General features: G+C 38.5%; 1 protein-coding gene across 1 annotated transcript in view; it reads right to left on the bottom strand.

The window, feature by feature from the left end:
* Positions 1-13,893, bottom strand: part of LOC308417586 (solute carrier family 22 member 19-like) — a gene marked incomplete at both ends in the record, with an annotated part of 85,537 nt that overhangs the window by 56,021 nt on the left and 15,623 nt on the right. The window contains one exon of the mRNA XM_080912952.1: positions 1,565-1,688. Coding sequence (XP_080769078.1) covers positions 1,565-1,688 — 124 coding nt within the window. The remainder of the gene's footprint in view (positions 1-1,564; positions 1,689-13,893) is intronic.

Below are 13,893 nucleotides of genomic sequence, written 5' to 3'. Positions count from 1 at the left end.
ACACTATAAAATGCCAGAGAAAGTTTGTCTTGTGCAATACCAGCATCACTGCGGTGGGGTTAACATATCACTTTCTGACTGAACTTAAGGCCTGTATCACAAGTGATAACTTGTATTTGACACATCAAACCTAAGTGAAAACCCATAGCTGTGTACATCATAGACCTAAGTGGAGAGAGTATGGCAGTCTGAACAATAGTCCGCATAGAATCAGGTTTTTTAATGCTCTCCGATTCCCACTGAGTAGAATTCTTTGGGAAGGATTAGAACGTGTTGTCTTGGAGGAGCTGTGTTGCTGGGGGTGAGCTTTGAGGTATCAAAATCTATGCCACTCCCACTTTGCTCTCTTTCTCCCCTTCCCCTTTCTTGCTCTCTTGCTCCCTCACTCTGCCTCCATCCCTCCCTTGCAGATAGAACATAATCTCTCATCATCTGTTCCAGCAACATGCTTGCTGCCTGCTGCCATGCACCATAGACTCTAACCCTCTGAAACTGTGAACCCCCAAATTAAATGTTCTCTTTTACAAGATTACTTGTCGTGGTGTTTTTGTCATGGCAATAGAAAAGTAACCAAGGCAGGAAGCTGTTGTTGCTGCTTTGGGAGTTGTTTTACTATTTGGACTTGACCTGTCTATTGAATTGCCATCTAAATGACTTTATTTATGTCCTAGAATACTGGTGTTATCAGTTATGGTCAGAGAAGCTTCTTTTTATACTGGTTGCAGTTACTGCAAGCTCAAAATGGGTCAAAGTGCTAAAAATACATGACTGTTGAATGCTCATTCCTAAATTGGACATCTATATTACCCCTTCCAAGGCTCGAGGAACAACATGAGGGGTTTAAGAGCCAGAGGATTTAAATAGCCATTCTACACTTAAATGTTAGCAGTCCTGGTTACCTGCACAAGACACACCCAGATGGTCCAGTCAACATTCCATAATAGAAATTAGAGGGGCTTGTAAGGCCATTCCATACTTAGTGGCCGTTACTATATTAAAGGGCTGACAAAGGCCTACTGCTCCTGAAGATTGATAGTCAGTTGTAGGGGGGGTTGTTCTGTTTTAAGAATTGTTTCAATTGAATAGCTACTGGAAGTTGTATGCTGTAAATAACCTCTCATTCCTATTTTTATAGCTTACCCTAATGGAATTTTTTGTTTCACACACAAAAAAGACATGAAAGTACAAGAGGACTGTGTAAGAAGAGGAGAAAAACTAGTGGGAGAGAGAACAAAAGCAAGGAGTGATAAATATGAAAAAATATAATTACATATATGGAAATGTTACAATAACACTCATCATTATGTATAACAATAGTACATGAAAATTTTACAATAACACTTGTTATTAGATATAACTAATATATGCTAAGAAAAGTTTTAAAATGAATAAAATGCTGTGCATACATTTTTACAAATTAAATTTAATAAGCAAAGGAATGACATGTTTTAGTCCATTTTGAAACAAACATGCATACACTATATTGAATAGCAGCGTATTGCACCTTGACATTTAGACATGTATTACCAAGCTAGTGTTTTCTTTGTGCTTCCATCTTGCTCACCTCAATGGTTAGGACATCTCCAGAATTGTTCATTCCATTTATGTGTGCAACTTTTCTAAGTTCCTTTAAGCCCTTCTGGGGTTTGTTGGTCATTATCAACCACCGAGCTGACTCTGACAACCACCTGCTCAAGAGGAGATTGGAATTATAAACAATTCTTGTGTGGTCATTTTCTGTGCCAAATTTGCCCTTAAATGGTTCTATTAGTCTACTGGTACAACTCATTCTGTTATAGCAGTAAATGTAATCCTATGTTTTCTGATACCTTCATTAGGAAACAATTCACCCATAGAGTACACCTGTATTTTTGGGATGCAGACCTGGAGTCATGTTGGTCTCCCTGCCATGACTTGCATGCAAACTTTGTGAAGTTCACCAAACTGAAACATAAGGGAAACCTATATAGTACTTTTCCAGATTTTCTTGTTAGAATGTAGGGAATATTTATTCATAATACTTTTTCCTAATTAAGGACCTCTGAAGAAATTTCACATACTAATTATATCATCTGAATTGCACTCATTCTTATGCTAACAACATGTTGGCATCCAACCATACATAAAACATCTATACCGTAGTTTCTCATCTATATAATGAGAGTATTAGTGCTATGGTGTGGATTGATATGTTATGAAGATTTAAATTATATGATAAGTCTGACAGAGGTTTACACATTGTTGGTATGAACTCATCTCATTATATCAAACCTATAATCACCTCTTAGAGTCAATCCTAACTAAGTATGTCTCCTCTGCTTATCCAATACTGCACCACTTTTTAAATAATTTTTAAAAGAAGAAAGAGTGTAATTTTGGAAGCTAAGGTCACATAGCTCCTTACACTAATTAGGAGACTTCAGCTTCCCCTGTGCAGGCCTATTTAGGCAAAGCTCACTGGACCAATTTGAAGAGTAAAATTACATCTCAGCCATACTATAAATTAGTCCTATCCTGAACATTGTGTCTCTAGTAAAAAAAAAAAAAAAAGGCAACCTGAACCAACAAAACAAGAATAGGGCTAAAGAAATGGCTCAGTGGTTAAGAGCACTTACTATTTTTCCACAGGTCCTGAGTTCAATTCCCAGGAACTACATGGTGGCTCATAGCCATCTGCAATGGGATCCTATGCCTTCTTCTGGTGTGTTTGAAGAGAACTACAGTGTACTCAAATAAATAAATAAATAAATAAATAAATAAATAAATAAATAAATAAATCTAGAAAAAGAAGGTGGAGGAAGAAGAAGAAAAATGAAGAAAAATCCAAGCAACAAAGTTTTCCAATTGTTTCAGTCCCAGTTCAGAAACTAACACAAGATAAACCAAGGCAACATGACTCTTACAAAAATTACTAATCCTATAATAGTAATCTGCAATGAAAATGACCAGGAAAAGCTCCAGATAAATAATTCAACAAAATGATTACAATTACGTTAAGAACCTCAAATTAGATAAGAATATGCTCCGAGCTCGTAAAGTCTGAACAACTGTGACCTGGAACAGAACTTAGGAACTTCTGTTTCCACCCGGAGGCGACTTCAGGACACAGAGCGGAGCCTGACCCATCTGCCACCCGGAACAGCGGCTCATAGAGGCTGAGCAACTGGTGGGTGGGAGACCTGGGCTGCAAGGGAGCAGAGAGATCTCTGCGGAGTGCGCACGGAAAGTGCACCCCCTGCCTTGACCTGCCCTGTCCTGCCCGATCCAGTGACCTGGAACAGAACTTAGGAACTTCTGTTTCCACCCGGAGGCGACTTCAGGACACAGAGCAGAGCCTGGCCCATCTGCCACCTGGAACGACGGCTAGTAGAGGCTGAGCAACTGGTGGGTGGGAGACCTAGGGGCTGCCAGGGAGCAGAGAGATCTCTGCGGAGTGCACACGGAAAGTGCACCCCCTACCTTGACCTGCCCCGCCCTGTCAGATCCAGCGACCAGGAATAGAACTTTGGAACTTCTGTTCCCACCCGGCGACTCTGACGCATATAACAGGACTTGACCCATCTGCCACCTGACCAGTGAAGATCCAGGGACACAGACCAGATACAAGGGAAAGGCAAGAACATATCACTGACAACAAAATGGCAAGAGGAAAGCGAAAGAGTATATCCCAAGGAAACCAAGACAATCTGGCAACACCAGAACCCAGCTCTCCCATAACAGAAAACATCAGAATTCCAAACACTCCAGAAAAGGAAGACACAGACCTGAAATCATACCTCAAGACACTGATAGAGATACTTAAACAAGAATGGCAGGAAAAGCAAAAAGATTCAGAAGCTTTTAAAGAGAAAACAAGAAAAACACTCAAAGAACTCAAAGAACTAGAGGAAAACAGAATCAAAGAGATGAAGGAATGGAAGAGGGAATTTAAAATGGAAATTGACACAATAAAGAAAACACAAAAAGAGATAACCCTAGAGGTAGAACACCTAAAAAATAAATCAGGAATCACAGAAGCAAGCATTTCCAATAGATTACAAGAGATGGAAGAGAGAACCTCGGGGGCAGAAGACAACATTGTAAACATAGACAAAACAGCCAGAGAAAATGCAAAAAACAAAAAGCTCCTACCCAAAATGTCCAGGAAATCCAGGACACAATGAGAAGACCGAACCTAAGGATAATAGGAATAGAAGAGGGAGAAGAGTATCAACTAAGAGGCACAGTAAATATCTTCAACAAAATCATAGAAGAAAACTTCCCTACCCTCAAGAATGAGATGACCACGAGCATAAAAGAAGCCTTCAGAACTCCAAATAGGTTGGACCAGAAAAGAAATACCTCCCAACACATAATAGTAAAAACATCAGGTGCCCAAAGCAAAGAAAGAATACTAAAAGCAGTAAGGGAAAAAGGTCAGGTAACATATAAAGGCAGACCAATCAGATTCACACCCGATTTCTCAACAGAGACTATGAAAGCTAGAAGAGTCTGGACAGACATCATGCACACCCTAAGAGAACACAAGTGCCAGCCCAAGCTGCTATACCAGCAAAACTATCAATCACCATCGATGGAGAGATGAAGATATTTGAAGACAAATCAAAATTTATACAATATCTGACCACAAACCGAGCACTACAATGAATTATAGGTGGAAAACCCAACACAATGAGGGAAAATACAGCCTAGTAAGAACAAGAAAACTAAAAGAAGAAAAAGACACAGACACAACTCAACCCAAAAAAAAGCAATAATGGCAGGAAACAGAAACAACTCTTCCTTGATATCTATTAACATAAATGGACTCAACTCCCCAATAAAGAGACATAGGCTATCAGACTGGATACATAAACAAAATCCAGCCTTTTGCTGCATACAGAAAACTCATCTCAGAGACAAAGACAGACACTATCTCAGAGTTAAAGGGTGGAAAAAAAACTTCCAAGCAAACAGCTCCAAGAAGCAAGCTGAAGTGGCTATTCTAATATCGAATTGAGTAAATTTCCAACCAAAAGTTATCAAAAAAGATAAGAAAGGACATTTTTACTCATTACCGGGGAAACCAGTCAGGAGAAACTCTCAACCCTTAACATATATGCTCCAAATAAAAAAGCACCCACATTCATAAAAGAAATCTAACTAAAGCTCAAAAAATATATTTCACCTTACACAATAATAGTGGGAGACTTTAATACCTCACTCTCACCAATGGACAGATCCGGGAAACAGAAACTGAACAAGGACACTACAAAACTAACAGAGACTTTGAACCAACTAGAATTAATAGATATATACAAAACATGTTATCCTAAAGTAAAAGAATACACCTTCTTCTCAGCACCCCATGGCACCTTCTCGAAAATTGACCACATAATTGGACACAGAGCGATCCTCAATCGATATAAAAAGATTGAAATACTCCCATGGATCCTCTCAGATCACCATGGTCTACGGCTGGTCTTTAACAACAACAAAGACAACAAAAATCCCACATACACATGGAAACTAAACAACGTTCTGTTAAAGGATAGCAGGGTCAAAGTAGAAATAAAAAAAGGAATTAAGTATTTTCTAGAATTCAACGAAAACGAAAACACAACATACCCAAACCTATGGGATGCAATGAAAGCAGTACTGAGAGGAAAACTCATAGCCCTAAGTGCTTTCAAAAAGAAACTGGAGAGAGCTTACATCAGCAACCTGACAGCACAGCTAAAAGCCCTAGAACAGAAGGAAGCAGATATACCCAAAAAGAGTAGACGGCAAGAAATAATCAAAATTAGGGCAGAAATAGACCAAATAGAATCAAAAAGAACCATTGAAAAAATCAACAAAACCAAGAGTTGGTTCTTTGAGAAAATCAACAAGATTGATAAACCCCTAGCAAGACTAACTAAAGGGCAAAAAGAGAGTATACAAATTAACAACATCAGAAAGGAAGTGGGGACATAACAACTGAAACTGAAGAAATTCAAGAAATCATCAGATCCTACTACAAAAACTTATACTCCACAAAATTGGAAAATCCTGAGGAAATGGACGAATTCCTAGACAGATACAAGATCCAAAAGTTAAACCAGGACCAAGTAAACCATCTAAATAACCCTATAACACCTAAAGAAATAGAAGAAGTCATCAAAATTCTCCCAACCAAAAAAAGTCCAGGTACAGATGGGTTCAGCGCAGAATTTTATCAGACATTTATTGCAGAAATAACACCAATACTCTCCAAACTATTCCAAAAGATAGAATCAGATGGAATACTACCTAACTCATTTTTTGAGGCTACAATAACCCTCGTACCTAAACCACACAAAGACCCTACAAGGAAAGAGAACTTCAGACCAATCTCACTTATGAACATTGATGCAAAAATACTCAACAAAATCCTTGCAAACCGAATCCAAGAACACATCAAAACGATCATTCATCATGACCAAGTAGGCTTCATCCCTGGGATGCAGGGATGGTTTATTATAAGGAAATCCATCAATGTAATCCACCATATAAACAAACTCAAAACCAAAATCACATGGTCATCTCACTAGATGCTGAGAAAGCATTTGACAAAATCCAACACCCCTTCATGTTAAAAGTCCTGGAAAGAACAGGAATCCAAGGTCCATACTTAAACATAATCAAAGCAATATACAGCAAACCAACAGCTAACATCAAACTTAATGGCGAGAAACTTGAAACAATCCAACTAAAATCAGGGACTCGACAAGGCTGCCCATTCTCCCCCTACCTATTCAACATAGTACTGGAAGTTTTGGCTGGATCAATTAGACAGCAAAAGGAGATCAAGGGGATACAAATCAAAAAGAAAAAGATAAAAAACATCACTTTTTGCCGATGACATGATAGTGTACTTGAGTGACCCCAAAAATTCCACCAGAGAACTCCTACAGCTGATAAACAAGTTCAGCAAAGTGGCTGGATACAAAATTAACTTGAACAAATCAGTAGCCTTCCTATACTCAAAGGACAAACATGTGGAGAAAGAATTTAGGGAAAAGGTACCCGTCACAATCGTCACAAAAACTATTAAATACCTTGGTTTGACTCTAAGCAAGTGAAGGACCTGTACGACAAGAATTTCAAACCTCTAAAGAAAGAAATTGAGGAGGATCTCAGAAAATGGAAAGATCTCCCATGCTCATGGATTGAAAAGATCAACATCTTAAAAATGGCCATCCTACCAAAAGCAATCTACAGATTCAATGCAATCCCCATCAAAATTCCAACCCAGTTCTTCATGGAACTGAAAAGATCAATGTGCAATTTCATATTGAATAACAAAAGACCTAGAATAGCGAAATCCATCCTCAACAACAAAAAAACATCTGTGGGAATCACTATCCCTGACCTCAAGCTATATTACAAGGCAATTGTGCTGAAAACTGCATGGTACTGGTACAGAAATAGGCATGTGGATCAATGGAATAGAATAGAAGATCCAGAAATAAGCCCTCATGTATATGGTCACCTGATTTTTGACAAAGGAGCAGTAAACATTCAATGGAAAAAGGACAGCCTATTCAACAAATGGTGCTGGTCCAACTGGCACTCAGCATGCAAAAGAATGAAAATAGACCCTTTCTTATCTCCTCGTACAAAGTTCAAGTGTAAGTGGATCAAAGATCTCCACATTAAACCAGATACACTGAAACTATTAGATGAGAAAGTATGGAAAACCTTAGAACACATAGGCACAGGAGAAAATTTCCTGAACAAAACACCAATGGCTCAAGCTCTAAGGTCAAAGATTAACAAATGGGACTTAATGAGATTGCAAAGTTTCTGTAAGGCTAAGGACATTGTCAAGAAAACAAAACAGCAACCAACAGAATGGGAAAAGATCTTTACCAACACCACATCAGATAGAGGCCTAATATCCAAGGTATACAAGGAATTCAAAAAGCTAGACACCCGAGATTCAAATAACCCCATTAAAAAATGGGGTACAGAGCTAAACAAAACGTTCTCAGTTGAGGAACACCGAATGGCCCAGAAACATCTGAGCAAGTGCTTGACATCCTTAGCCATCAGGGAAATGCAAATCAAAACAACCCTGAGATTCCACCTCACACCAGTCAGATTGGCCAAGATCCAAAAATCAGATGACAGTAAATGCTGGCAAGGCTGCAGAGAAAGAGGAACACTTCTCCACTGTTGGTGGGGTTGCAAACTAATACAACCACTCTGGAAATCAGTCTGGCGATACCTCAGAAAATTGGATATTGTACTACCTGAAGACCCAGCTTTCCACTTCTGGGCATATACCCCAGAGACACTTTAATACACAACAAAGATATATGCACCACAATGTTCATAGCAGCTCTATTTATAATAGCCAGAAGCTGGAAAGAACCCAGATGTCCTTCAGAAGATGAATGAATACAAAAATTGTGGTACATATACACAATGGAATACTACTCAGCCACCAGAAACAATGACTTAAACAAATTCTTAAGAAAATGACTGCATCTAGAGAATATCATCCTGAGTGAGATAACCCAGTCACAAAAGAACATACATAATATGCAGTCACTGATATTGGGATGCTAACCCCAGAGGCTTGCACTCCCCCAGAAACAACTCACAGACTGTATGAAGTCCAAGAAATAAAGAAAACAAAAATATATATATATTTACAAAACAAGAAGACTTTGACTATTTCCATGTTGCATTTTGTTTTGCATGTACTTTACGTTCATGGTAACTATTAGGTTTTCAATGCATACTGTCAAGCCCTTGAAAAAAATCAAGTACTGACTAAAAAATATATTCACATAGTTTTATGTAAAAATTATTTTAATATCTGAAAAAACAGTACTGACAAAAATGTATAATTTTTATAAAAAAATGTTTAAAATCTGTACATTTATCTTTGTTTTTTAATATAAAGTCATTTTAAAAAATGAATGACAAAAAAAAGAATATGCTCCAAGATAACAAAAGCAGAAAAATAAATTTTTAAATTGATACAAGATATAAAAATATATTCAACAAAGAGATAGAATTACTGGGTAAAAACCAATCTGAAATTAAAAACTCAATAATCCAAATAAAAACCTTAGTAAAGCCCAGACTGGCCTTCAACTCATTATCCTCCTACAACTGCCCCCTTCAGCAAGTCCTACCAGTATGTGCCACCACAACTGGATGTTTAGTTTGGGGGGGGGGTTGGATTCATAACAGTGGGAGTGGACTGTCTCTGACTCCTTTGCCTGCTCCTGGAACCTTTTCTACACAGTGGGTTGCTGTGATGGTTTGTATATGCTCAGCCCAAGAAGTGGCACTATTAAAGAATAGGGCCCTGTTGGAGAAGTTGTGGCATTGTTGGTGTGTCTCTGTATGTGTAGGTTGTAAGACCCTCATCCTAGTTGCCTGAAAACCAGTACTCTGCTAGCAGTCTTCAGATGAAATTGTGGAACTCTCAGCTCCTCATGCACCATGCCTGTCTGAATGCTACTATGCCTACCTTGATAACAATGGACTGAAACTCTGAACCTAATTAAATATTCTCCTTATAAGAGTTGCCTTGGTCATGGTGTCTGTTCACAGCAGTAAAACCCTAAGACGATTGCCTTGACCAGCATTGAAATAAAAAGTTATGGCTAGTCTTGTATCTTGTTATGTATAAGTTGATATCACTAGGAAGTCTGCTCTTTTCTGAAGAAAAATTAAGAAGCAGTAGATCTGGGGCAGAGCAGAGGTAGGGGGAGGCTGCTGTTGCGGTGTACTGTATAAGAGAAAAATATTTTTAAAATAAATTAATTAAAACCATTTTATAAGAAAACAAATGACTCACTCCTGAGCACAGGGGCAAGTCACACTCCTTCTCCACTGACTATCCCAGAGAGGCTGCCTGGAACTCTCAGGGCCCAGGTAGCAGTGCTGCCTAGAAACATACACTTCCTGTCCAAGGCCAGACCCAGCCCAGGTTCATCAGAACTGGCAGCCTGCTCACAAGTTACTGGGCACCCAGAATAGCCTCGGGAGGGTTCTCTCACTCATGAGCCCAGCGGTGAGTCCACACTTGCTCTCCATTGTCTATCCTGGGAGAGGCCACACAAAACCTCAGGATCCGGGTAGCAGTGCTGCCTGGGAACAGACACTTTCTGCTCAAAGCCAGACTTGAATACCTACCTTCCACCAAATAACAATCATCAATAACAAATCATCCAAACAAAACTAAAACTGAACAGGGAAATACTGAAGCTAACAGATGTTGAAATTAAATAAACTTAACACATATATACAAAACATTCTACCAAACACAAAAGAGAAAACCTCAGCACCACACAAAACCTTCTCCAAAACTGACCACATACTGGAACACAAAGCAAGTCATAACAGAGACAAGAAAACTTAAATAACTCTCTGTATCTTACCAGACCACTGAGGATTGAAGCTGGATATCAAAAACAACAGAAAGCTTACAAATTTATGGAAACCAAAGCACTCTTCACTGAATGAAAACTGGTTCAAAGTAGAAATAAAGGAATTAAGACTTTTCTAAAATTCAATAAAAATGAATGTAAGGCATACCAAAACATAAGAGACACAATGAAAGTAGTGCTAAGAGAAAATTTCATAGCATTAAGTACTCACATTTATAAAACTTGCAGAGATTTCATACTAGCAATGCAACTATAGAACCAAATGAAGAAATTGTACCCAAAAGGAGTAGGGCAAGGCAAAATCAAACTCGGAGATGACATCAATAAGATAGAAACAAACAATATAATGAATCAATGAAACAGTAAGTTGGTTCTTTGAGTAAAATTAATAAGACTAACAGGCTATTTTCCAAATTAACCAAAGGCAGAAAACAAATATAAATTAACAAAATGTAACAACAGACACTGCAGAAATCAAAAAAATCATTAGGTTATACTTCACAAAACTGGAAAATGTAAAAAAAATGAACAATTTTCTAAATAGGTATTTACCTATTTAACTATTTACCAAGGTTAAATCAAGATCAGATTTTAAAAAGAAAACTTAATAAGACCTACAATCCCTTAGAAAATAAAGTAATTAAAAGTTTTAAAAAGATTTTTGAAAAATAGAAGCTAATGGCAATACTCCTGAAATTACCCTATACAACAGAAACAGAAGAAATGACTTGTGACCCAAGACCAGACCCCACCCAGTTGCATCATGACTGGGCACCACCATTGGAACTCAACAGCCTACCAAGAGAGCCAAACACCCAGGAACAATCTCCCTCTGGGGACAACGGGTCCATAGAACCACAGGAGAGACAAGCTCCAGTCAACCAATAACCAGATGGCAAGAGGCAAGCAGAAGAATCTAAGAAACAGAAACCAAGACAACCTAGCAACATCAGGACCAAGTTCTCCCAACACAGCAAATAGTGTATATCCCAACTCACCAGAAGAACAAGATTTAGGCTTAAAGTCATATGTCATGATGATGATGGAGATCCTCGAGAAGTGCATAAATAACACACTTAAAGAAGTACTGGAAAGGGATGCGCCAAAAAAGGCTGTGCTCCCTGACCAGTCACCCAGGCACTCTTCCACCTAGACCAGCAGGTAACCTGGGGCACAAACCTAGTGAGGTTGTGCAGTGAGTACCCAGAGCACAGAGAGTGCTTGGAGGCAGTGCCTGGAACTGTGTCAGAGAGAATCCTGATCTGCCCGGGGAAGGCAGTTCTGGAATATCAGCTCCAAAGCGCTTTTACACCTGGACCAGAAGTGAACCTGACACAAAGGGCCAGGAAAGGCACATCATGAGTTCTCAATGAGCATAGAGTGCTGCACTAACTGGAAAAGGGTCCATTTTGGCCTGGAGAAAGAGCCAGATCTCCACCACTAATATTCAGGACCAGTAGGCAAAAGGCCGAGTTCCCAGAGCAGCCTCACAAGAGCTCCCCGACCTGAGCCCACAAAGGCAACTAAGTACCTGCCACTAGAACTCACTGCTCACCCAAAGAAGCCGAACACTCAGAAGCAATTTTCTTCCTGAGCCCACAGGCCCTCAGATCCATGGGACAGAAAGGAGCCAGTCACTGACAAGACAACATATAACCACAGACAACAAGATGGCAAGAGGAAAGCGAAAGAACTTAAGCAATGGAAACCAAGACAACCTGGCAACATCAGAAACTAGCTCTCCCACCACGGCAAGCAGTGGATTGCCAAACACTACAAAAAAAGAAGACTCAACCCTGAAATCATACCTCAAGATGATGATAATGATCTTTGAGAAGAGCGTGAATAACTCACTTAAACAAGTACGGGAGGACAACCATAAAGAAATAAAAACTTTTAAAGAGGAAACACAAAAATTACACAAAGAACTCAAAGAACTACAGGAAAACACAACCAAAGAGATGAAGGAATTGAAAATAGAAATAGAAACAATGAAGAAAACACAAAAAGAGAGAAACCCTAGAGATGGAAAACCTAAAAAAGAAATCAGGAGTCACATATGTAAGCATCTCCAACAGACTACAAGAAATGAAAAAGAGAATCTCAGGGGCCGAAGACATTGAAAACATAGACAAAACATTAAGAAAAGATGCAAAAACCAAAAAGTTCCTAACCCAAAATGTCCAGAAGATCCAGGACACAATGAGAAGACCAAACGTAAGGATAATAGAAATAGAAGAGGGCAAAGAATACCAACTAAGAGGCACAGTAAATATCTTCAACAAAATTGTAGACGAAAACTTCCCTACCCTTAAGAATGAGATGACCATGATCATAAAAGAAGCCTACAGAACTCCAAATAGAGTGGACCAGAAAATAAATTCTTCCTGACACATAATAGGCAAAACACCAAGTATTCAAAACAAAGAAGGAATTCTAAAGGCAGTAAGGGGAAAAAGTCATGTAACATATAAAGGCAGACCAATCAGAATTACACCCGACTTCTCAACATAGACTATGAAAGTTAGAATATCCTGGACAGACATCATAAAGACCCTAAAAAAACACAAATGTCAGCCTGGGCTACTATACCGAGTAAGACTCTCGATCACCATAGATGGAGAAACCAAGAACAAAATTGTACAATTCCAGTACAAAACTAAAATTACACAATATCTGACCACAAATCCAGCCCTACAAAGAATAATAGATGGAAAACCCAACACAAGGAGGGAAACTACATCCTAAAAAAAAAAGAAAAAAGAAAAAAAAAAAAACAAGAAAACCAAAAGAAGACAGACACACATTTAATTCTACTTCTAAAAGCTAAAATAACAGGAAACAGCAACCACTATTCCTTAATATCTGTTAACATAAATGGACTCAATTCCCCAATAAAGAGACATAGGCTATCAGAATGGATATATAAACAGAATCCAGCATTTTGCTGCATGCAGGAAACTCATCTCAAAGACAAAGACAAACATTATCTCAAAGTAAAAGGCTGGGGAAAAAAACCTTCCAAGCAAATGGCCCCAAGAAAAAAGCTGGAGTAGCCATTCTAATATTGAATAAAGTAGATTTTCAAATAAAAGTTATCAAAAAAGATAAGGAAGGAGACTTTTTACTCATTACAGGGAAAATTTATCAGGAGTAATTCTCAATCCTTAACATATATATTTCAAATACAAGAGCACCATATTAATAAAAGAAACTTTACTAAAGCTCAAAACATACATTGTATCACACACAATAATAGTGGGAGACTTCAACACCCCACTCTCATCAGAGGAAAGATCATGGAAACAGAAACTGAACAAGGACACAGTAAAACTAGCAGAGGTTATGAACCAATTGGAATTAATAAACAGCTAAAGAACATTTCATCCTAAAAGAAAAGAATACACCTTCTTCTCAGCACCTCACAGCACCTTCTCGAAAATTGACAATATAATCGGTCACAAAACAAACCTCAATAGAT

Source organism: Micromys minutus (assembly GCF_963924665.1).
Source record: "Micromys minutus genome assembly, chromosome: 2".
Lineage (NCBI taxonomy): Eukaryota > Metazoa > Chordata > Mammalia > Rodentia > Muridae > Micromys > Micromys minutus.
The sequence above is the reverse complement of the archived record's forward strand: the minus strand, read 5'-3'. Positions and strand labels throughout refer to the sequence as shown.